This window comes from Medicago truncatula, chromosome 2 (assembly GCF_003473485.1).
Source record: "Medicago truncatula cultivar Jemalong A17 chromosome 2, MtrunA17r5.0-ANR, whole genome shotgun sequence".
In the NCBI taxonomy this organism is placed as follows: domain Eukaryota; kingdom Viridiplantae; phylum Streptophyta; class Magnoliopsida; order Fabales; family Fabaceae; genus Medicago; species Medicago truncatula.
The window spans coordinates 42,769,559-42,795,158 of NC_053043.1; the positions used below are offsets into that span (position 1 = coordinate 42,769,559).

A 25,600-nucleotide genomic window follows, 5' to 3' on the forward strand; every position below is an offset into this window, starting at 1 on the left:
TGTTTATCTGCAATGGTAAAAGATGAAGATAGTTGGTTATGGCACTATAGATTTGGTCATCTCAATTTTAGAGGTCTTAATCAATTGGTTGATAAAGAAATGATTCTGGGAGTTCCTAAAATTGAGATACCTAACACAGTCTGTGGTACTTGCTTGTTGGGAAAGCAACCAAGAAGTGCATTCAGTTCAAGTTCAGCAAGTAGATCAAAGGAGCTGCTTAATGTTGTATATTCAGATGTGTGTGGTCCTTTAGAGGTTCCTTCATTAGGAGGAAACAAATATTTCATCAGTTTTGTTGATGAGTTTAGCAGAAAACTCTGGTTATATTTGATCAAGGCCAAAAGTGAAGCATTTGATATGTTCCAAAAGTTTAAAATCTTAGTTGAAAAACAGAGTGGTAAATCCATTAAGATTTTAAGAACTGATGGTGGTGGAGAGTATACCTCAAAGGTGTTTGAGAAGTTTTGTGAAGACAATGGCATTGTACATGAAGTCACTGCTCCTTATACTCCACAACACAATGGTTTGGCTGAAAGAAGGAATAGAAGCCTGCTTGACATGACCAGAAGTATGCTAAAGATGAAGAAGATGCCTAATACATTTTGGGGAGAAGCAGTAAGAACTGCAGCATACATCTTAAACAGATGTCCCACTAAGAAACTTAATCAAATTCCTGAAGAAATTTGGTTAGGATGCAAGCAGTCAGCAAAACACTTAAGAGTGTTTGGTTCATTGTGCTATATGCATATCCCTGATGCAAAGAGAAGGAAGTTGGGGGATAAGAGTGAACCTATGATACTGGTTGGCTATCATGAGACAGGTGCATACAGATTGTATCATCCTCTGAATCACTCTATAGTGATTAGTAGAGATGTAAAAATCTGTGAAAATGAAGCATGGGATTGGACTAAGAAAGAGAAGAGTTCCAGTCACACAATTCCCACAATAATTGAAGATGATGATCAAGTTGAACAAGTTCAACTTGATACTGAAGTTCAACCTGAAGTGCATGTTGAAGAGAATCAAGTCACAAGAACTTCAGTTAGACAGAGATTTGCTTCAACTAGATTAGCTGGACATGAAGTCATTCCAGATAATGTAGTTAATGAAGAAGGGGAATTTGTTCATTTTGCACTATTAGCAGATGCAGAACCAATCAATTATGAAGCAGCATTGAATGAAGATGTATGGAAGAATGCTATGATTGAGGAGTTGAATTCAATCAACAGAAACAACACATGGAAGTTGATTGAACTGCCTGCTAGTAAGAAACCAATAGATGTGAAGTGGGTTTTCAAATTGAAACTGAAGCCAAATGGTGAAGTAGCCAAGTACAAAGCAAGATTAGTGGCTAGGGGATTCATGCAGAAGGCTGGTATGGATTACTTTGAAGTATATGCTCCAGTTGCTAGATTGGAAACTGTGAGATTGATAGTTGCTATAGCTTGTGGAAGAAACTGGCCAATGCATCATTTGGATGTAAAATCTGCTTTTCTAAATGGTCCTTTAGATGAAGAAGTGTATGTGACACAGCCACCAGGTTTCAAAATCAAAGGGAAAGAGGATATGGTGTACAGATTACACAAAGCTCTCTATGGATTGAAACAGGCACCAAGAGCTTGGAACAAGAGAATTGACAGCTTTCTTGTGAAGCAAGAATTTGTTAAATGCAAGTCTGAGTATGGTGTATATGTGAAGAAAGGAAGTGAAGGTAATCAACTACTCATCTGTCTTTATGTTGATGATTTGATAGTGACTGGTAGTGATATGAATGAGATAGAAGCATTCAAATCACAGATGATGAGTGAGTTTGAAATGTCAGATTTAGGAAAATTGACATACTTTCTAGGCATGGAATTTACTGAAGTTGCAGAGGGATTGGTGATGCATCAAAAGAAGTATGCATCTGATATATTGAAGAGGTTCAATATGATGAGCTGCAATCCATCATCATCACCAGCTGAGACAAATGTAAAACTGGTGATGAATGAAGATGAAGAACCTGTGAATCCTACATTGTTCAAGCAAATTGTTGGTTCACTGAGGTATCTATGCAATAGTAGGCCTGATATTGCATATGCAGTTGGCATAATCAGTAGATTCATGAGTGAACCAAGAGTATCTCACCTGCTAGCAGCCAAAAGAGTGATGAGATACATCAAAGGAACACTGCAGTATGGCATTTTATTTCCTAAGTGCTTAAATGAAAACACTATTGAGCTGACAGCATATTCTGATGCTGATTGGTGTGGAGACAGACAAGATAGAAAGAGCACTTCAGGGTACCTATTCAAGTTTATGAATGCTCCAATTTCATGGTGTGCTAAGAAGCAACCAGTTGTAGCATTGTCAACCTGTGAGTCTGAGTATATTGCAGGGTGTATGGCAGCATGTCAGGCAATATGGCTTGAAAATATACTCAAAGAGATGGAGATAGAGGTTAGCAGACCTATAGAATTGCTCATAGACAACAAATCTGCTATAAGCTTAGCAAGAAATCCAGTTCTGCATGGAAGAAGCAAGCATATAGAAGCCAAGTTCCATTTTCTGAGGGAGCAAGTGAACAAGGGAGCACTTCAGATTGTTCATTGTTCTACTGAGCTGCAGCTTGCAGACATATTCACTAAGGCATTGAAGGTTGACAGATTCATCAAGCTCAGAAGCTTGATTGGAATGAAGGAAGTGGAAACTTGAATTACGGGAGGATGTTAGTTTGTTTTAATTCAAGTTTAGTTTCAGTGATAATCACAATCAGTGGTTAATCACAAGTTTGTTTTAGTTTGTTATGAAGTTTGTTACAAGTTTGTTAGAGGTTAGCAAATAAGGTTGTTAGAGTTTGTTACATTGCTTGTGCTTCAAGCAACGTTTAGACTTGTATATAAGACCATTATCTTGTACATTCATTATATAGAATCAATAAAGATCATTTACAATTTTCATCATAACTTTCTTCTCTCTCAATTCTCTCTCTAATTCACATAAAACCTTAGAATCAGAAACTGCTTCTGAACAGTGCTTCTGAACAACTGCTTCTGAACAGTGCTTCTGAACAACTGCTTCTGAACACAGCTTCTGAACAAAGCTTCCGCTTCTGATTTTCTGCGCTATCAGAGTACACCATCCATGCATTTTATGATTGATTCTATCAATTTTAACACATGACCAACAGAATCGGCATAACAAATACTCAACACCTAAGAATGAATCAAACTCAGTAGCTCCCACTTGTTAGAGGATTTAGCTTCAAAAATAAATATATTTCTTACAAGCCATATATACAGTAAAGAGAGACAAAAAAATATACTCCAATTGGATGGACAAAAACTATAGGTAAGGCATACACTAAATAATAGCCAATCATACAAATTATAGCAATAAAATGATTGGCACGTCACAAAAGTAGACAAATATTAGATTTGAATTCTGTCCATAAAATTTTTTCTGCAACTCTCTAAAACATCTTTATTCTATCTATATCTCTTTTAGTATACAATCAGTTATTTTGTTTATGTATAAAAGAAACAAAATTAAGCCTGAATAAAATGGAAGGTAAAAGATAAGTTTTTGTGCCTAAGAGCAGGATATTTATACTGTAATTAAATTGGAGGTTGGAGTTTTGAATTATCATATATTCTCTACACTTTAAAATTCAAATTCCTAAAGCATGTTAAGAGTTTGACATCCAAAGTAACTTTATTGCATGGTAATAATTAACTTAAAAATACAATGTTTTTACTTTGCAGCATATACTCCGTATATTAAATTATTAGCTAGTCACATACATGAAATGTCTCTGTCTGTTTTGAGACCAGCTTTAACAGTGTAACATGCAATGCCAAAGTACATTGATTGATGCCATATCAAAGCATGACAAGTATACTCACAATTCCCATCCATACCAGCCGACAATGTTTGTTCATACCTTTTTTCCATGGTCCCTCCAAGTAACAAATGGGGACTGGCACATTAGTAAGGTCAAACTGTATCAATTTAAAGGTATATATTCAATAATTAGTGCTATTTATTTTAAGCCTCCACTAATTGAAGTGTGCCATGCCTTTAGTTTGGATGTGGAACATTTTTATATACCCGACTAATAGTAATAAGTCATAAGTCATAATACACACATAGACATTACAATAACAGAAACTAAAAACAATCTTATAAATGAGATGCCAAAGTACTTGAGGGTCATGTTTTTTCTTCATTCTTTTCCTTTATGTCTGCATATCATTGCAAGATTTTATATGTCTGCACGCAGTCCGCCAAAAGAATAATTGATTATTTTATAATGTTTAAAGAATATTTCGAAGATAGACTTTAACAAAACCCTTTTTTTTAATCTAAAAACGAACTTAAAATCTAAATCGTGTGTGCGAGCAATCATAAAGTTATGATTACACACAATTCATATTCACCCTTGGATTCCACTTGCGCATATGAGGGTCCCTAACCTAGGAGGAATTGCACTCATCTCTCACAATGTATATTTAAATAAAGCATATATGTTCGCCTCTCTTAATATACGTTTAAATGACTCTGGTTTTCAGGGAAAAGGGACCCTGGTAGTCAGGAATTTGGGCGTGAGATAAGTATAGTCTGACCAAGAATTTTTTCACACAGGAATGGAAATCAGGTTCTCCCAAATAATTCATCATTTAGTAAAACTCATTAACCACTTGAGCTCAATTGCTTATTTTTTTCTTCTCCATTTTTGTTTGTAGAAGACATCAATCTTGCATCAATTACACACATTTTACTATTATGCAAAAATAAATGGGAATATAATTAAAGGGAGATGAGTGCAATTTTCCAAACAAATAAAGTTGAATGTTCATTTAAAATAAACGAAGTTTATGCTTTTTTTAAACATATTTTAGCAGAGATGCATGTAACTTCCCTTACTTCCTATGACTATCAAAGTTTCAAACGACATAAGGTTTTGGAGAAAGTATATATCTCAAAAGTTAATCTGTTTTCCACAAGGGCATTTTATCTGTTACATAATTTTGAACGGCTTCTATAACTTTGACAGAAAACGTCTTGTCCTCCGGATAATAGGCAACAGGATCTTGTAGTAGAGGCAATGGTAGGTTCAGGACACCTTCAAGTGTTGCATGTAAACAATATGCCGAATATGTTACATGATATCCACCTTCCTGCACAATAAGAAGTCGTCCATCACTGTGTCTCATCGCAAGACCGTGAACTATTCGCCCAATTTCTCTGTAGCCTTCCATTGTTAAGCATTGCCTTCCATTTGGATCAAACTGAAACATATGCAGAGTTTAATGTAAGTGAATACAGCTTTGTTTTACACAGGATTATTAAACTCGATATTGTTTGCACTCATTTCTTTTGGTTTCATGGAAATGCAATAAGCTGTTTTCATAAGCTCTCTTGAATAGTCTCACAAGTGCTTATGTCAAATAGATAAACTCAAATAAGTTAATCCAAACAAGTCCCAAGTCCATTCCATAAAAGTCATATGTAAGTATCTTATCAGGTTCTCATTTCAACAAGAGCACGAAATCAAGTCTACAAAATCTTGTAAAAAAAAAACCTAATTACAATCAAACTATAAATGCGAAATAGCAAAAAACAAAGATAAATAGAATAACTTACTGCACTTGAGTCTTGTCCTACAACCAAGACGATCATATCAGGCTCAAATTTATGGATTGATGGAACAACCAACTCATTGAAGGCATATACATATCCATTGTCCCCAGTTCCATTTGGCAAAGGTATGTTCAAGTTATAACCATAACCTTCTCCATCACCTAGCTCATCAATAGAACCACTCTGCGGATGAGATGGCCCCCATGATCCATGGTTCATATGAAGAGAAACGGTAAGGACTTTATTAGATGAATAAAATCCCTCTGCTGTCCCATTTCCATAATGAACATCAATATCTATAACTGCAACTTTCTTACATCCAGAATCTAAAGCTAGCTGTACTGCTAGACCGGCGTTGTTAAGGAAACAGTACCCATCAGCCTGAGAAGGTTGAGCATGGTGACCGGGTGGCCTAACCAAAGCATAAGCAACTTTTCCATGTCCGTCAAGCAAATGCTTCATCGAAGACAGTGTAGTCCCGGCGGCAAGAAGTGCAGCATCCCACGACCCAGGGTTCAAGAATGTGCCGGCACAAAGGACCTTTCTCCCTTTTTTATCAGCTTTTACCAGTTCATTTATGTACTCTGAGAAATTACAGCATTGAAATTATATCATTCACTGTGTCAAATTGTTTAAAGTGTAGCCTATAGCAGGGTCAGAAAATGAGAGATTAATAGAGAAAATAAAAGCAGAAAACTGTGAAAACGGAACTTGAATTTGAATTATGATTTTCAAAAATACAGAAATGTTACAAAGGGATTATTTATAGTGTGTGTGTGCGTGTAGCAGAGTTGCTCCAACTGAATTCAAGGAGTGCTGGGAAGTGGGAAGATCTTATTTAGAATTATCGTTGGAATAGGATATATAAACACTTCTCAAGTTGGAAAGAAATTACGAAAAATGGTCCATGACATGTTCATAAGATCCTCCAATTGGCTTATAAAACCAACGTATAATGAGCTTATGGGAGTTAAATCAACTTTCACTTTAATTGTAAAAACATATTGTATTTATAAGCTACTATATGAAAAATGTTTACTGAAAAGTGCTCAATTAAGTGCATGTTTGTAAGACCAGTGAGTCACCTCACCTCCACTGTGTGGTCATTAGAAATTCAAATGTATAATTTCCCTTCTACTGTGCCTCGGAAGTGAGAAATTTATGGTGCATTGTGGATCTAAACATTGCCTAAGTTGTTTATCCAAGTTGTTTACAGCACGGTAACAAAGTAACAAACAAACTAACTAACTGATTTTAACTGTAAGAAGGATCTAGAATGCAAGTAATTCAATGCATTATCAGGTCGAGACTGAATTAGTGTTTTGCAAGATCTTTTTTGTGAATCAGGATTCATCTCAATAAATCGGAATTCAAGATGAGATTCATGTTGTCTAAATAGATACACTCTTGAAGTTGGTGAATCGATATACAATTCGCATGTATCATAGGATAATATGATGCACATAGCACATTAAACTATCACAATGATTTGAATTCAAGAATATCTATTCATGTCTAAATTACATTGTACATCAATACAGTGTGCACAAGAATATCTATTCTAGAAAATATCAATCTTCACAAACCCAAAATTTGACTTCCAATGTTAAATAACTACTAACTAAAGTGACTGAAGTCACATCTATAAAGTTTCAGCTTTGCATGCATGCAAAGCATAAATTTTTATCTAATAAACTATCAATTTAGTCCTTAAACTATAACCGTATCAATTCAACCACTAAACTAACTAGTTTATGAAATATATAACACCCGTCAATTTAGCCGCTAACATTTTAATGAGACTAAATTGATGGGTATTTATATTTTAAGACTGGAACTGAAAATAAGAGTGAATATGGAAAAAACAATTGATAGTACTAACCAGGAGTGTGAAAAGAAAGGAGCTCAGGGATGAGAGCATGTCTACCAAGGTGCCAAGAAACATAAGGAGAGATAGGACCTCTTTTGAGGATAGAAACCATGTTTTTGACTCTGTCTGAGTTTTCAGGATGTTTTTCCAATATGTCTAAGAAACCGGGGTCAATTCCTGTGTCAAAAACTCCATTGCCGGTATCGTGTTTGAGCATTCCTTCATGCCAGAAAACTTCGATTTTGTTCACACTGGAAGATTCTGCTGCCGCATCTCTATTCGTTGCCATTTGAATCAAGAGAGGGTTGGTCGGTCACTGGTTCAACGATGTTGATGTTGATGTTGATTGGGATTCATTGGATTTCACTTGTGTGATTTTGGGGTTTTGTGAGGATGATGCAAAACCCCAAATCAGAAGTCTTTGGGTATACAAGTGAGTATAAATGATAAAATTTAAAACAAAAATAATTTAAGTACATCACGTAATATGATTTTTATTTTTTATATTATGATTCTTGTGTGTCCAAATAAATTTTATTTAATGTTGTGTCTATACCATAATTGCTCGTTAACATCACCCTTTATCTTAAAAAATAGCGGTAATTTGTTAAGAAGCTAAATATGTTCCTAAAAAAAAACAAGCTAAATATATGATTATTTTATGGAAGTATGTCTTGAAATAATAGCATTGGCGTGAATAGTTGTGTTTCGTTTTTGAATGTATGAGAAATGCTAATAAATGTTGTTAGGGTATTCTTTAAAGACCTTAAATAGTAACTTTTTATAAATTCACTGCATTGAAAATTATAGTGTATGACTTTTTAAGTGAATAATTTCCTTATTTGGAATCCTAAAAGAGTGTCCTTAAGGCACTCACTAGCAAGACCGTGTGTGAGAAGTGAAAGTATGTCGTGTATAATTGTAAATCATGTCAATATTACTTGAAATAATGACACGGGTATAGACAGTTGTGTTTTCGTCTTTTAGAGTATCTTCTTGGCTATAAAAGAAGTGTTGTAACATATGGGTAGAAGAAAAACGAATAAAAATCCAGTGTGCTTCAATAAAAATATGTCATAATTTGGTTTGATCTTTCTGAAAGCTCTAGTTATTATGTTCATGTCTTTAATTCCTCTATAGAGATGCAAGCTTGATGCTCTATACTCGCCTCATAAATGCGGATCTTGTGTATCATAAAATATTTGACTATTGATCCATGTTATGTTCTTCTCTTTTACGAGATGAGAGATTTAATTGGGCTTAATTACAAGAATGGTCCCTTAACTAATTATGAGATTTCATATTGGTCCCACAATTAATTTTCGTTTCAATTTTGTCCCATAAGTTTCCTCCGTCAGTCAAATAAATCCATTATGTTAACTTTTGTTCAAAAATGTTAACATTCATCTTTCTCCTTCATCATCTTCATCCTCAAGCCCATAAAATTCATCATCTTCATACACAAACCCAGAAAAATTCATGAATTTCATCAAAAAACCCGAAAAAAAAAAAACTCAAAAATTAAACCCAAAATATTATCTTCATCATTCAAAATTAAAACAAATTTAGACCCAACAAAACTTCAAACAACATTAACACAAATTCAACCCAAATTAACAAAAGTTATAACCATAAATTAAAGCAACAAATTGTAAATTTAATTTTGCCAAAAAAAAAAACAAATTTAACTAATTAACCTAAATCATAACAACAACAACACACTCTCCCCCCTTTCCCCACACCACTCACTTATCTTCTTCTCCCTCGTCTATCTTTTCACCCCAACCTCTATTTAATTCCAAAATATGAAGAAAAAAAATCCTCCTTGATGAAATCAACGATTTGCAATAATAGAAATTCATCTTAGATTCACATCGATTGGTATTATTGAGGCATAAACTTGAGTTTGATTTCAATTTTTCAAAAAGAAAATCTGCAATTTTCCCAATATTTTTTCTTCAATTCTTGCATTCACGAGAAAATCTGCAAGTTTAGGGGTAATGTTTTTGTGTGTTATATTAAGATTACCTCAAAACAATTGATCCATTTCGCGTTTGATTCGTGCTTTTGGAGTAGAAATTCGAAATTAAATTCATGTTCATGCGTTCATTTGTGTTTTTACAAGTTCATGATAATTCTTTATTTATGTTTTATGATGATTTGTATGTTTTGATGATGAATCAATTCAGTTTTCGTATTTTATTCTTTACTGGTTTCGTGTTTTTCTACATCTTTGCTTCAAATTCGAAAATCTGTTATTGCTGCAATTTTCCAGAAACTCATGGTGTTCATCATCATCTTCATAACTTTGAAAGGATTTTGTAGAATTTTAATTTAATTTTATGTGTTATTGTTGTTTGAAGATTTATGGGTTTAAGTTTTGAGTTTAAAATTGTCTTGATTTTGTGATGTTGATGATGAATTTATGGGCTTGAGGATGAAGATGATGAAGGAGGAAGATGAATGTTAACTTTTTTGAACAAAAGTTAATAGAATGGATTTATTTGACCGACGGAGAAAACTTATGGGACCAAACTGAAACGAAAATTAATTGTGGAACCAATGTGAAATCTCATAATTAGTTAAGGGACTATTCTTGTAATTAAGCCTTTTAATTGTTAGTATGTGCTTGAGACTTTTATTTGCCCATGAATGACTGTTTTATGACTCACTCAACAATTTAGCCAAGACTAATTTCATAATGAGAAATGATAAACAAACACAGGTTTTTTGACACAAAAAAGACACCAATGGCAATTTTTGTAATTTCTTTTAAAGTGCAAGGATAATTTTGTGAAATCATCCCTCTCTCTTGTGTTTGTGTGCCTCTTCTCCCTCCTCACCTCACTGATCTTCTTCTTCTCTTGCTCTGTAACATACCCTTACGACGACCCAGTATCACCGGAGAAGGAGGCATGGTGGTTGAGATCCGAGTGGAAGAAGCACGGTGGTGGTTGTGTGAGTTGGTCAGAGAAGAAGGATGTAGTGGTGGTGGTGAGAATGACGTTGGTGATGGCTAAGGATGGTGAGATCGGAGAGCCATGGTGGTATGTGAACAACGACGCGGGGTCTGAGAAGAAAACTAAGGGATGGCGGTGGTTCTTATGTGAACGGAGATCGGAGTGGATATGAGGAGAGAGATGGTGGTGGTGATGTTGTGATGGACGAAGAAAGCTAAGAGGTGGTGGTGGTGTTGGTGCGAACTGAGAAGGAGGAGCAATGAAATGACGATGATTGTTGGTTGTCGATGGTCGGAGAGGAGCCATGGTTGGTGGTTGTAGTTGTGGGTAGGACGAGAAAGAAGCAGTGGGGACTGGGGAGGAAGAGAAGAGAGAGAAAGAGGGAAAAGAAAAAAAAAATAATACAGTATTTTATACGGTGGTGTCTGTATTGTGTTTGATATTATGTGTTCAGTTATCATTACTCTTTCATAGTATGTAAGGCACCCGGCCTCCAGATGATTTTCATCTTTCCTGTATTTTTACATGTCCAACCATGGTGGTCATAAAAGACTCCATACACCTAAAGTTATATTGTGGTCTCCTAATGTTCAAATTGCAATAAAGAAACATGAGTTGAAGAACGATAAAAACTTCCCAAAAACAAATGATAAAAATTTTAATCATCATTAACACCTTCGATGGTTTTTTTAATAAGTTAAATTAGTATATCTAAATTGATACCGAAGATAATCAAATCTGAAGCTTTAAGGAGGAGCACTCTAAGATCTCAAGCCAACACCATCAGACTAACCCAAGTGGGTTGCACCTTCGATGGTTTAAAATCAAAAAGAAAAAAATTGATGTATTTGAGAAGAAATAATAAAGAAATGAATAACAAATATATTACTATTAGTACTTGGTTTAGGATTTAGGTATTTTCAATTCTAGAGTTTTATTTGTGCCATTTGTTTCGGATCAGACTTTGGGTCAAATTCACTTAACAAAACCCAATTACAAAGTAACATCCAACAAGAAGACAATCCAACGTTCTTTCTTATGTCTATATAAGGAACACTCTGCTACAACTCAATGTAAGATCATTATTTTCCTCCAAACCTCTCAACCTTCTGAAGTTTATTTTATTTTAATATTATTTCCTTTTAGAGCTATTTTACTTCAGTTGCATATTATTATATTTCAGGAATGAATATTCGATGGATTGAGTTTTGGAGCAAAAGAAAAGGGTTTGGAGCTGATTTGGAACGAAAATACGAAGATTTGGAGACAAAAATATGTCTCCCCTAAGTCAGAAGCTTGGCACAGCCCGTGCTCCCACTGGCACGGCCGTGCCACCTCCCATGATTCCCTTTTGCTGCTTTTGCTTAGATTTTAAGCTACTCTATTTAGTTTTGACCAAAAAGCCCGCAGTTTCTTGTGGAACATTCTAGTGATGTATTGCTTAGGTTTTAAATCGAATGTAAACTATAAATAGAGTAGCTAGCCATCACAACAAATCATCTTTTCTTCTTGGAATTCAATAAGTGACAATTGTCTTTCTTAATAAAAGTTCTTTCTTTTACTTTCTTGTTATTTTATTTATGTTCTTCTTCTTCTTCTTCTTCTTCTCTATGTCTACAATGAACATGAGTGAGTAGACTTCTCTTGTCTTGGGATTGTTGGATAAGTCTAATGACATAATCCTAATCAAACCAAGCTTTAACCCTAATCTTATGTAACCCTAGTTTCTAATCTAAATTCAACCGTTTTAACATGAAATTAACCATTATCAAACTGTAGAAGCGAAAGTGGAGGGTTTGATAATTGTTAATTCATCATCTCAAATATCAATTTATAAAACGAGAATGGAGTTTTGATATTCGAACAAGTGAATTTAGACAAGGAGTGCAAAGGCAGCGAAATAGTCTTTGCAATCCTTGAGACATATGATGTTTTAAACTTTAAAGCTTCTTCTAGTAATCAAATCAGCGAAACAGGTTTGATTGCTAGAAGAACACTCTCATTAGGAGCGAAAGGAAATATGAGAGGCTAAAGAGAAACCGGTTTTTAGAAATTAGGTCTAACATAAGGTTCTAGATTTAAGGTTTTGGTTTGTGAAGGATTTGTCGTTATGATGAACCAATAATCCCAAGGCTCTTTTTATTATTATATTTTATTTTAATTAAAAATCCAAACTTTATAATCTCAAACTCTCATCTAATCATTATTTAAAGTTAATTGAATTCATAACTCCCTGTCGGAACGATACTCTCTTTTTACTACTTCGGTAGAACCGTGCACTTGCGATTTTATCCCATCAATTCCCTTCCAACTTAGGCGTCGAAGCATTTGTACAAGTACACCGCCCCTCTGTTCCACCCCTACGGGTCTTCATCCATGGATTCCGGCTAGTTCTTCTACAACAGAGCATGTTCTTCCACCGATCCGTCCATAATGCAAGTTTCACTATCGTTCTCAAGATAATCTCTTCCCGATCACCCTCATATTTTTTTTGTACATGTATTCCAAGGGAAAAACAAGGCAATGAGAGGTGTACATCAAGATGGTTTGTTTTTAAAAGAGAGAAGAAAGAAGCTTGGGGATGAGAGCATTTTTTTTTTTTTTGGTAGATAGACGAAATGACAAAGTTATTATAAACTCACACACACAAGTGGAGGTATCAGGGTTCGAACCCCGATCATGACATCCGGCCTAACAATTTCGACATTTCTACTAATAACTCCTTGTTTTATGAATGATGTATATAATTGACGAGCCATTGAAATGTGCTTTTGAAAATTAAATAAGTCCTCCTATATATCATAAATATAGGGAGAGCCTTTAAACTATTTACCTTTTTCCTGTATATGATTTATGTTCTCCCTCCGTTTTAAAAATGAATGTCGTTTAAGGTTTATACACACATATTAATAAATATATTAATTAAAAAAAAAGATATGTTATTTTACCAAATTATCCTAATCAATTATTGGTTTGTTTTCATCAAAGAAAAAATAATATTTTCAAAGTAGTGTTTATAGTATTAATTGAAGGGTACAATTGAAAAGAAAAAATTATTATTGTATTTGAAATTGAAAGTAACATTCATTTTAAAACAAATTTTTTGGCTAAAACGACGCTGATTTTAAAATGGATGAATTATATAGTTCGAGTACCCTTTCTACCTCTAATTTATTTATTTTGCTGTGAACATAAACAGCACACATGTATCATAAATTTATAATTTTAGACATTTATATAGAACTCGAGTACATTGTTTTAGTACAAAATTGATGTGTAAAGATCCCTATAGAAGAACTACCATTTAAATTGTGACAACAACACTTTGTGTGCTCACATATTTATTTTCTTCTTTCACTAGTGACTATTTTTGCTTATTGTCTCTAGTTCCGACCCAATACTATAATCTTGGATTATGATTCTTTATATTCTACGCACCATACTGCAATTTTAGAGAATCTGTGTCATCTAATCTGAGTGATCACTCACCAATGTTAACATTGACAACATGAACCGAACCGTCACTATCAGAAATCGGTTGCACGGTTCCCCTATGAAGTAACTGGCAGGGCACAAAATTTGCAAGTGATGCTAATTCTTCAACAGCTTCACAAATTTGCTCAACACAAATCACAATATCAATAAGCAATGATGCCACTGTCGAAGCTGGTATTATCTCGAAGTGATCAGCACCTTCCCAGGGATTTGTTCTTAGAACAGCTTTAAGACATTCAGCAGCATTTTTAGCATTTAAAACATGGGAATTTGGTGTTGATGACTTGCACATTTTCTTTATCATCAATGATGATTCTTTTAGGGCTTTGCCTGACTCCAAGCTAATATTTGTGCATGATTCTTGAATCCTGCTTCGAAATTCATATGGGGTCTGTTGAAATAAGAAAATAAATTAAAATAAGGTTAATCGCAATGTTTAGTCAGTGTATAATTTGAGTTCGGATGGAAGAGGGATATTTTAGTAATTTTTTTTTTTTTTTTTGGTGGGTCGTGGCCCATCTAAACCCTAAAGTAACATGTTTAGGGAGCTAAAATTATATGTAAAAATAGAATACCATACTTTGGAATTGATGAGGTATAGACTAAGTGCTTCAATTTTGTAAGCACAAATTCGTGCCAAGTTCCCAATCTTTAAGTATTGCTTCCATGGATGACGAAATCTGAACTTGCCATGACGAGGTTCCCATCTTGCCAAAACAGCCTATAAAAGTCGGAAGAAAAAACAAATTAAATGATTAGGTTATTTAATCGATGTGCATCGACGATATAAGTTTTTTTTAGTGAAGCAAAATATCAAATCACACGATCATATATTTCCAAATATCTATATGGTGAGATGTTATTGGGTTTACCAGTATTCGAATTTTATAATGACAGATTGATAATAAGATGAAATTATGGATTTTTTTTTGTTGTTGATTAAGATGTTAAGCTAGAGAACATAGTTATTGGTCTTCACCATTGTTTCTTCACTGGTTTTTGAAGAGAGGACACTTTTATATTTGTGGAGAAATTGCTTCTCATTTTCAGCTACTTCTGTATTCTCTGAATTGTTGAAGTACTCATCTCCAAATCCTGTGTGTGCCACCATTAATTTTCATTAGTTTGAGGAGCAACTCTTGCATGAACACAACTATATATTAATATTGAATAATTATATAGTAGTAGATTTAAGACTAAAGACCAATTTGGTTATCGACAATTTGTTGTTGGCATAATTCAATCTTTTACAAAATGATAATCAATCAAACAAGTCTTGACATTATATTTATGACTAATTTGTTCCTCATATAAAAATATCAAGGACTAATTTAAGTATTATTTTCATAATTGGATTGCTAACAAATTATGAGAGACTAAATTGAGTTTGTATTCTATCCCTCCCAAAGAATCAAAACAAATAATATTTTGTCATAGAAAAAAGAATAAAAACAAATAAATAACGTGGAAAGGCAGACACGTTTGGCTTATTGCGAATCAATTTGGGCTTACATTATTTTTGACTCATTTTGGATTTTACCCATACATCCCATTTTACTTCTATTTCCGTATTTAGGTGTAGAAAAGTACTTAAATTTTAAAATCAATAAAAAATTAAAAATTTATTCCTACTGTAGTAAGATGATAAAATATGATTAAACATTTTGTAAAAGCTGTTTATATTATTTGTGTACAATTATTGAACTCAAAACAATGTATATAAGTTATAAATGAACTTAAAGCTAAAAGATTGACAATGTAAGGTCAAACAAAGGAAATATTAGATAGTTTATGGTCTAATAAAAATAGGGTGGCAACCGGCAACTTAAGACTAAAAAACTAGATGACTCTAGGCCTATAGGTAAGAAAAAAGTTGTTACAATTTAAGGTTAAATACAACAACAAAAAACTTTATAATTTAAGGGGAAATATTTTTACATAAGACATGTAAATAGTAAATGAGAGTATATATTATTAAATTAATTTATATGCAGTGTAAAATTTATTCACATACGTATCCAATAAAAACATGTCACGTAGATATTTGTAAATATGTTTTATAAAACTAACTTAAAAAGGTGACATCATTAAATGATTTGATTGAATGTACACATAAAAGTTTACATAGTCCCCGGATACAAATTAAATTTATATTATATATATATATATTTAACAATATATTATTTCTTAAATGATGCTAATATTTGATTCAACATTATAAAAACTCACCTTCTAAAAAGTCTGCTAACTTTTCAATATTGCCAGCAATCTTATTGTGAAGATCTTCTCCAATCCAAACAGGGAATATGAAAACACAAACTGTAATAGCTATACAGCTCCCAATTATGATTGTTAATAACCTCTCGTAGGCCATTTCTAGAAGTTCATGACCAGTCACATCCGAAAGAGATACCAAACAAAATGTTAGGATGAATATGATCATCCCATAATCATATCTAGCCTTCAATTTAGGGGAAAATCTCATAAATGTCACTCTTTCAGCTGCAAATTAAAAGAAAAAAAACATTATCTCCTTTGCATTAGTAAAAAAAATTAAGTTGTCTGATTATAGTTAGCTTTATTAATAAGTATTGTCTCTGGTCCTATTTATAAGAGAAAGTTTGGTCAACAAACGTTGATGTATCTTGTCTGAATTTTAAACAAGATACATCAATTTTTGTTGACTTGACTTTCGCTTATCAATAGAACCGGATAGGGTATTAGGAAATTAATTAAATTTTACTTACCTATGACAAAGACAAAGATTGAAGTCATTACAACCTTTCCTTTATCCCCACAAAGAGTGGCTAGTTCGTTACTTGCAACACCAAGAGCACCTGCTAAACCCGTGGCCAACATCCTATTGAAACCTTTTCCGAGTGTTGCACCTAAAAATTATTATGATGATTATTATTTTTAAATAATAAGCATCTGTAGTGTGTTATAGAGTATGTTCGTATGAGTAATTAAATATATGATGATTTCTTTATCACTCAAATTGTCGAAAAAAGTTGATGTAATTAGCAGATTATAAAGCAAATTAAGTTCAAACATCACTATATATATATATAGCTGCTAAAGTATCACGAATTGAAAACTATAGATAGAAACAAATGAATAATTCATCTAATTTTGTAGTTAAGCGTAAGGGATGCAAATATTATAGATCAAGTTATTTTTTTTCTTCTTATTTCATTTTTTTGTCTTAAGTAGAAGTTTGCCCTAAGATATAAGTAAGGTTTGATCAAAAATCATTTTAGCTAATTTGAACCTGGATTCGCCTACATCAATAGTTTGTAAAAATTATATAAGTTCAGTATTTAAAAGGACTTTAAATGAACGAATACTTACCCACAGAAAGTTCGAGGACAATAACAACGGTAAGAACCGCCCAAATTATGTTGTCACCAAAACCATAAAATGAGGGACGAAAATGATGCAAAATATAAATCAACACTAATGCCAATCCGACTTTGAAGGAATGAATAACCCTTCTAGGGTCATCTTGGCCAATCTCTTTTACCATATTTATGACCTTCACTAACTTAGCCCATGATTTCTTAACCAAGTTTCGAAAGGTATATGTGGAGTCTGCTGTAGTGGATTCAACATTTGGTGACACCATTTTGAAAAATTGGTCTTAATTCAAGGGAACTAAAGTGCTTGAAGTGCACAAAAAAAAATTGCAAGATTGGAAAGGTATCTTTAGCTTACTATGTTTTTGTAAGCTTTTAGCTTACTATGAACTTAGTGATATTGTCATGAGCTAAGGACACACACACACATATATATATATATATATATATATATATACACACACACACACATGTTTGTATGAAGTGGAAGACGTGTATAATGTGTCACATATTAGCTTAATAAATGTTTCAGTTGCTTTCTCAAAATAAGTCATTAAAAATATATTTTTTTTGTTATTCATTTTAAGGATTTTAAATTAATAAGACATAAAAAAATGGCTTATGGGATAACATAGGGGGCGTTTAGATTATTTGAGGAAACCTCTAGGTAGTTGATGTGTTCGGTGGTCCTGATTGTAGTACTTACATGAAAATGCACGTGTACAAAAATGATGAATATGTTCGGAACCCTATAGTGTATGGAGTGAAAACTACATGAAGAAAAATTATTATTGACGGTCAAAAATTGTTGGAACAATAAAAGAAACTCTCAGAAGTCTCTAATAACTGTAAGAAACAGTTGTCAAAAAATAAAAAATTAGTCCATGGTGAAGCATTTTGACTTCAAGTCAATGTGATTCCTACATGCTTAATTGTGAGCTTTAATGTTTTTATTTTTCTTTATTAGGTACATTTCTTGGCTTTAATGTTATCAAATATTATTTGTAAACAAATATCATAATAGTAGAGGTATGGGACTTTAGGTTCAGGGCCTATTTGAGAGTTTAGAAAGGGGAGAGAGAAATTTGAAGAAGGAAAAAAAAATTAGAGAATTTTGGGAAAGAAGTGCTTTGGGAGAGAAGAGCTTTGGGAGGGAGTTTATTTTTTTAGGAAAATGCTATTTCTTTAGAAAAATAACATTAAGAATATTTTTCAAGACACAGCTGACAAATTTTAATTACTTGATTTATTTGTTCACTTCCTACTTTCAGCCACGCTTCCTTGAATTGTGGCAAATACTGTATTATAATTGGATGTTTTTTATTTTTGAAGAATTTTTGATGTTATATTTTTAGAGATATAACATTGCTCATTTTTTTATTACTAGATGGTAACAACCAGTAAATATCCGAGGATTCGTACGGATATTTGTTGATGCGGATGATTTATTTCAATTCAACATATTTTTTATAGTTTTTTTTAGGACATATTTTATATAGTTAAAGAAGTTGACAAGAAATATTCTTTTATCCTTTTTTAAAGAGAAGTCGATCCAACAATTATATTCTTTGAACCTTCTCCATAAGAAATATTATAAATGAATGAATTTCTTATCGACCGAATTAACATTCATTTGTAATTAAACAATTTTTTTGTTAAAATATTCGTATTTTATAATATAAATTTTACTTCCATTGCACTATTTAAGGCGTTTTCTTCCTTAAAAAAAAAAAAAAAAAAAAAAAAGGCGTTTTCTGTAGTAGTCGAGCAAGCTTCGAAGAAGAAATAGAAAGTTTACCATTCTTGAACGATGGAAATTTTGTGTCACATATTTCTTGACTTTATTACCGTGTGTTTACACCCGCGTTAAAAAATTCAGACTTCATTTCCTAAACAATAGAAATTTTACATTTTTCTAAGAATCGGTAAATAGAGAATTGAACTTTCCCTAAAAAAAAAAAGAAAATTGAATTTATAAGAGTCAAGTTTAGAGTCAATCCAAACTCTAGTTTTCTAGTGAGAGAAACTCCAACTTTCTTTCTAAACCTTCTTTCTCCTTCCTTAATTGAGGAGGGGTGGTTTTAGTTTTTTTTTTTTTTTTTTTACCTAGAATCACCCCTCTACTTCTTTTCTCCTTTTTCTTTCAATCTAAATAAGTGGTTTCACATATATCAAGTTTTTTCTTTTGTGTTTTTTCGTGATTTCGTCGTCTAAGTGCGGCGTTTTGTTGTTCATCGTTTAGTGCGACGTTTGATTTCGCATCTTGTCGCGGTGTTCGTTTAGTTTCTACTGAAAGATTGACATCGGTCAATTACAAATTCAAGCAATGATTTGGACGTCAACATTGCAGATCCAAAAGCATGTGAATTTCGGTGATTTAGGTTTTATCATATTATTTGTAGGCATTTTGCCGTTTTATGCTATTAACTTGGGTGTTGTGAGTTTGTTCACAGATTCACCCTTTACGTTCTTAGCGATGTTTGTATCTGATGTACTCTATCGATTTGAATGAATGTATATCGTTTTGTTTTTGTAAAAAAAAAAAAGAATTGAACTTATAACATATGCCACGAGGGTAAGAATAAGTCAGGATGATCTACATAATTCTACAATTTAATTTATGTCAGATCAAGGTCAGACTTTTTTTAAAAGATTGGGAGGATACTTTAAAAAATATGAATTGCATATTTTAAAACCGTTATAAATAACATGTTAGCAAACCGTTATAAATTATGAAAGTGATTTTTTTTTAGTTTCTACTGAAAGATTGACATCGGTCAATTACAAATTCAAGCAATGATTTGGACGTCAACATTGCAGATCCGAAAGCATGTGAATTTCGGTGATTTAGGTTTTATCATATTATTTGTAGGCATTTTGCCGTTTTATGCTATTAACTTGGGTGCTGTGAGTTTGTTCACAGATTCACCCTTTACGTTCTTAGCGATGTTTGTATCTGATGTACTCTATCGATTTGAATGAATGTATATCGTTTTGTTTTTGTAAAAAAAAAAAAAGAATTGAACTTATAACATATGCCACGAGGGTAAGAATAAGTCAGGATGATCTACATAATTCTACAATTTAATTTATGTCAGATCAAGGTCAGACTTTTTTTTAAAAGATTGGAAGGATACTTTAAAAAATATGAATTGCATATTTTAAAACCGTTATAAATAACATGTTAGCAAATCGTTATAAATTATGAAAGTGATTTTTTTTTTTATACATTTATTATTTTAGGAATTTTTTTAGTTGAAAGAACAACTTAAAGAGGTTTGAAAACCCCGTAATTTAGAAGGTTTATAAACTTTCGTTAAGTGGTTAAATATAAGCGTGACAAAAATCACACGCACCACTTTGTAGAGGTTTAGAACTGTCGAACATTAAAACCGCCGCAAAATTGTATAAATCTCCTAAAATAAACCTATGGTTCTTTTTTAAAAAATTTCGGGTGGGTCGTGACCCACCCCTGCCCATGAGGCCTCCGCCACCGCCTATTTAGCTAAAAATGTCATACTAGTGACAAAAAAAAAAAAAAAAAAATCATTTAGATCAATTAGATGACCTATTTAAGTAAATGTGAATAATATTTTTATTTTTTTTGAGAGAATGAATAATATTTTTTATAACGATAATTATTATGTTAAATTTCACACTTTGGATTAGATTATAAATTTGTTAACTTCTTCAAAAATTTAAGCTTATTAATCTACATTAAAATTCTGCATATTTAAATGTATATATTTTTTTTTTTAGAGAATTACATATATTATTATTGTAAACTCAAATTATAGTGGAATAACTTGTCTTAAGTGAGATTTGTACTTTGACCTTTTAAAGTCACAAAATCAAATTTTTATTAGTAAATTGACATCAAATTGTAGTGTATTGACCCTTTTTTTATTGTTATGATATTCATTTATTTTGGGTCAACTTTTTATGATATTTATGCATTGGACTTAGAATGAAATGAATAAGTACAATGAATACAAACAAAAATGTTACTTATATATGCCTCTCTCAAAATAGTGCTCTCTAACCTCACTAATAAACTCTCATGCTGACTCAGCTCTTAAAAATTTAATTAATAAACTTTTTTACACAAAAACTAAATAATTCTACACCACTATATATGTAAAAATAAAATAACAAATTCTTCATGTAAATCTTAATCATATTTTTTACAAAAGTTTCTCTTTACTTACATTAAGATTAAGATGATTGATTAATTTATTAGTTGGTAACATGTTAGCATTTAGGAACTCCCATTATGTGTCAAGTTTGTAGAAGGCTAGTTAATTATAATAACATGTTGAGGTCCCCTACTATCACTGCATGTTTGTGGAATTTCTTTTTCATCATCTGCAGCAACTTTACTTTCCTTGTTCTTAAATTTTGCTAAGGTGGATAATTCTTGTATTGATTCTGCAAGTTTTTCAGTGGAAGAAACTACATCAAGCAATAATGAAGCCACAGTTACAACAGGAACAACCTCAAACAAATTTGTGTCTTCCCACAATTTTGTTTTGATCATGGACCTTAGGTTTGTGGCATAAATCTTAGATGTTGCAATGTGAGTTTCTGCTGAGGTTGGTGGAGCCATTTTGTGGATTGATATTGATAATTGCTTTAAAGCTTTTCCAGTTTCCATGCTCATCTTAATGCATGGTTCTTGTATTTTGCTTTTGATTTCCTTTGGTGTCTATAAAAAAAGTGTAACATATTAAAATATAAGTCATTAATTTCTACAAAAAATACTGAACTTTGCAATAAAAATATCATGTTAATTAGTACCTTAGTGAAGTTGTTAAGGAAACCATTAAGGGCATCAATCCGATATGCACATTGCCTTGATAGGTTTCCAATCTTTTGATATTGTTGCCAAGGATATTGGAATCTAAAACGACCATGGCAGGGTTCCCACCTTGCAAAATTGACCTACAAAATGTATTAAACTAATTAATAAGTCAGAGTTAGACAATGGATCTAGAAATTCGACGTTGTGAGAACAAGACTCATATATGTAAATCATAGTAGATATCAAATTCAAATGTATTGAAAAGTCGTGGAGTGAAGACACTTTGTAATCTTTTTAGTTTTTGAGAAAAATAAAGGCTAAATTACACAATGTGTTCTTTAAGTTTGTGGTTTGTAACAGACTAATCCTTTTAAGTTATGTTGGTCGCACACAAGTCTTTTGAGTTTGAAATTTGTAACAGATTAGTTTTAAGTTATTTTGGTCACATATAAGTCCTTTTAAGTTTGTAAATATTTTCAATTTAGTCCTTCTGCCACATCATCATTTTGGTTAACAGAAAGACTAAATTGAAATTTTTTACAAACTTAAAGGACTTATGTGTGACCAAAATAATTTAAAGGACCAATCTGTTACAAACCTCAAAATTAAAGACCCCTGGTGTAAATAAATTATTACAACTTAGTCCCCACATGAACTTGGAGGTGTGTCAATATGTTTAACTAGGTACTAAGTTGTTTCAGTTTATTTTTCTCAAAATTATGTTATTTTCTCAATATATATGAAGAAATCTTCTATGGACATTTTGATTTGATGAGTCAATTACAATAACATAATTTTGGTTTCTTTTCCTCACCAAGTTATCTTCGACTTGTTTCGCATTAAGAACACTCTTATATCCTTGCATAAGTGATTTATTTAATTCTCCAGCCTCTAGTGTTCCAAAATATTCATCTCCAAAACCTACAATTTTCCAAGAATTATCAATTTCAACAATTATGAAACATTAAAACTAGTACATGCACATAATTCCATAATCAGAATTTACAAAATTGTCTTGCTTGCACACCTTCTAAAAAGTTGCCAAGTTTTTCGATGTTTTTTGATGCTAGATTGTGAAGATCACCACCAGCCCAAACAGGGCACAAGAAAATGTTAACCAACACAGAAATTAATCCACCAACTAGAATTGTTGTTACCCTATCTTGTGCAGTATCAATTATCTCATGGTCTCTATAACTTGATACAGATACCAAACAAAATGTCAAGATAAACACTAGCAAACCATAATCATATCTTGCCTTCATTAGAGGTATAAATCGAATATATGTAGCCCCTGCAGCTGAAATGATTAAAAAAAAATGCGTTGGTTAGTATTGTTTTTGATAGTTCTTACTGGTGAAATTATGAAATATACAATTAGAGAAGTAAATATTACTTGCTAGAAATATTATGATTCCAAGAAGTATAGGTTCAATTGTTGTATTTCCTCTTGAAATTGAATGAACCATGTAATAAGATCCAAGTCCAAGAACACCTGCCAAAAATGTTGCTAAACCTCTATTTAAACCTTTTCCAAGTGTTGCTCCTGCATATGCCACATAATCAAATTAATTAACCACCAGTTAAAATTCATGTCCACATTATATGTACTTGTTTGATGCTAAATTCATGTAATAAGCAAGAGCTAACATGCATTTTTGAAGTTTGGATTGCATGTATTCATCGATTACACAAATTCTCACACATTCAACATATTAAAGGTCGTTAGATCGAGATCGTACCATCCTTTTTTTTTTTTATATATATATATAATATTTGAACAGTTCAGTCTTAATCCAACAAGTGGCAAAATAATATGCAATATGACGGACCGAACTTAAGACTAGAGAAAAACTTAATAGACACTAAACTTAAATGGAAATATGGAATGACCAAAAACATGCATGATTAAAACCAAGAAAAACAAGGAACAAAACTTGCCTACAGAGAATTCGGAGACAACAACAACAGTCATAACAGCCCACATTGCAGAAGAACCAAAACTATCATAGAGAGGTTTAAGATAGTAAAATGTTGAAACCAATGTAATAGCAAATGCTACTTTCAAAGAATGAATGACCCTTCTTGGATCTTCTTTTCCCAATTCCTTCAGCTGCAACATCACATTTACTACTTTAATAGTAAACTCATTAGGCAAGTTCATCAAACATTGCCAAAACTTTGTGATCACACTTGAATTTGGTTCAGACACCATTCTATAAAAATTTCACAACCCTAACTAAAAGTTTTAGAAAATTTTGTTATATGGGGTTGGTTTAATTATATTTATTATGGGAAATATTTGAAGCTTCTGCTCTATTGAAAACTGGAAGAGCAGATAGCTTTAGAAGGTATTTGGGTCCATACATCCTATTTATAGTTGAGGAGAGCACACAAATCATAAGCTGAATAGAATGAAGAGTCAAATAAATTCTAACAAAGTTTGACTTCTTTTTTGTGCTATTATTATATTTACTAGTTTTTTTTTTTTCTAGTGGAGTCTCCACTCAAATCTCATACTGTTTCTTGTGGCAGCTTTGATTGTCACAACTTTTGAACTTATATTGTCTAATCAATGAGTGATGTAAGGAGTTTCTGCTTACAGTTTTTAGGAAAAATTGCTGTGAAATATTTTCACAAAGTAAACCGAGCCTAATAACTATTCTTTAGGGACTTTAGGATATTTTTAACGTTACATTAGGGTCTCTTTATTACTTTGTGAAAATATTTCCTATTTTTATTTTTTAAAATTCTTAGTTTTACTTGTTAATAAGGAAAAAAAATCCCTTCTAAAAAAAGGGGAAAAAAATGATACCGGAAATAAACAATTGTTTTGCATCTTCGAAAACAAAAAAAATATCGAAATCGTGCATCATCTACTGTTAGCATTTTTTTCTTCTCTCCAAACCGGTGAGTCTCTTCAAAAGTCTCTCGTTGGATGAAAATATAATTTTGTCTGTAAATAAAAACAAAATTATTTACTTAAAAATTAAACAAATTTAATTTGTCAAAATTTATCTGTAATTCTTTAAGTTATATGTTTGTATCAGATATCTAAAGTATCTATTTAATACAAACAAATAACTTAAAAGATAACGAATATAATTGTCTTTTTATAATAATTATGTTATAGATCCAAAGTATTCACTCACCATAATTAAATAGGATTACCGACTATTTCTCTATAGAATAAGCTAGTTAACACACAAAATGTGTTCTCCACTTCCAATAAAATATTTATGTAGCTTATACATAACATTCCTCACATTAAACAAATGTAAAAATTTAAAGAGCTTTTTGGTGAATTGCACTACTTTCTTATTTTAATTTTGCAACAATAATATTTAAACACCAATTTTTTCTTGCACTTATTAAACAACTTATTTTCTCTCCATCTCTCCTTTTTCAACATCGTCAAATATCACATTTATCACATCAGATTCTCTATATCTTTCTCTCTCAAGATATCATTGGGTAAAAGGTGAAGTACACTGTA

The 25,600-nt window shown here is 32.2% G+C and overlaps 4 protein-coding genes across 4 annotated transcripts; all 4 read right to left on the reverse strand.

Moving 5' to 3' along the window:
• Positions 1-4,808: 4,808 nt before the first annotated feature.
• LOC11412418 (histone deacetylase 8) lies at positions 4,809-7,934 on the reverse strand. The gene is made up of 3 exons (XM_003596834.4): positions 7,505-7,934; positions 5,626-6,206; positions 4,809-5,270 (listed from the first exon to the last, which is right to left on the reverse strand). Exons 1-3 carry the CDS (start codon positions 7,779-7,781, stop codon positions 4,968-4,970), a joined length of 1,161 nt encoding a protein of 386 aa, XP_003596882.1. The 5' UTR covers positions 7,782-7,934; the 3' UTR covers positions 4,809-4,967.
• Positions 7,935-10,374: 2,440 nt separating this feature from the next.
• Positions 10,375-10,758, reverse strand: LOC112419450 (uncharacterized). The gene has a single exon (XM_024777146.1). It carries the CDS (start codon positions 10,756-10,758, stop codon positions 10,375-10,377), a length of 384 nt encoding a protein of 127 aa, XP_024632914.1.
• Positions 10,759-13,721: 2,963 nt separating this feature from the next.
• Positions 13,722-17,713, reverse strand: LOC25487549 (aluminum-activated malate transporter 8). The gene is made up of 6 exons (XM_013609503.3): positions 17,299-17,713; positions 16,695-16,835; positions 16,177-16,449; positions 14,927-15,042; positions 14,528-14,668; positions 13,722-14,338 (listed from the first exon to the last, which is right to left on the reverse strand). Exons 1-6 carry the CDS (start codon positions 17,570-17,572, stop codon positions 13,934-13,936), a joined length of 1,350 nt encoding a protein of 449 aa, XP_013464957.1. The 5' UTR covers positions 17,573-17,713; the 3' UTR covers positions 13,722-13,933.
• A 3,546-nt stretch (positions 17,714-21,259) lies between these two features.
• On the reverse strand, positions 21,260-24,435 carry LOC25487550 (aluminum-activated malate transporter 2). Its single transcript, XM_013609504.3, has 6 exons — positions 24,046-24,435; positions 23,501-23,650; positions 23,132-23,404; positions 22,919-23,025; positions 22,101-22,244; positions 21,260-22,008 (listed from the first exon to the last, which is right to left on the reverse strand). The coding sequence occupies exons 1-6, from the start codon at positions 24,317-24,319 to the stop codon at positions 21,598-21,600; spliced, it is 1,359 nt and encodes a 452-aa protein (XP_013464958.1). The 5' UTR covers positions 24,320-24,435; the 3' UTR covers positions 21,260-21,597.
• Positions 24,436-25,600: the final 1,165 nt, after the last annotated feature.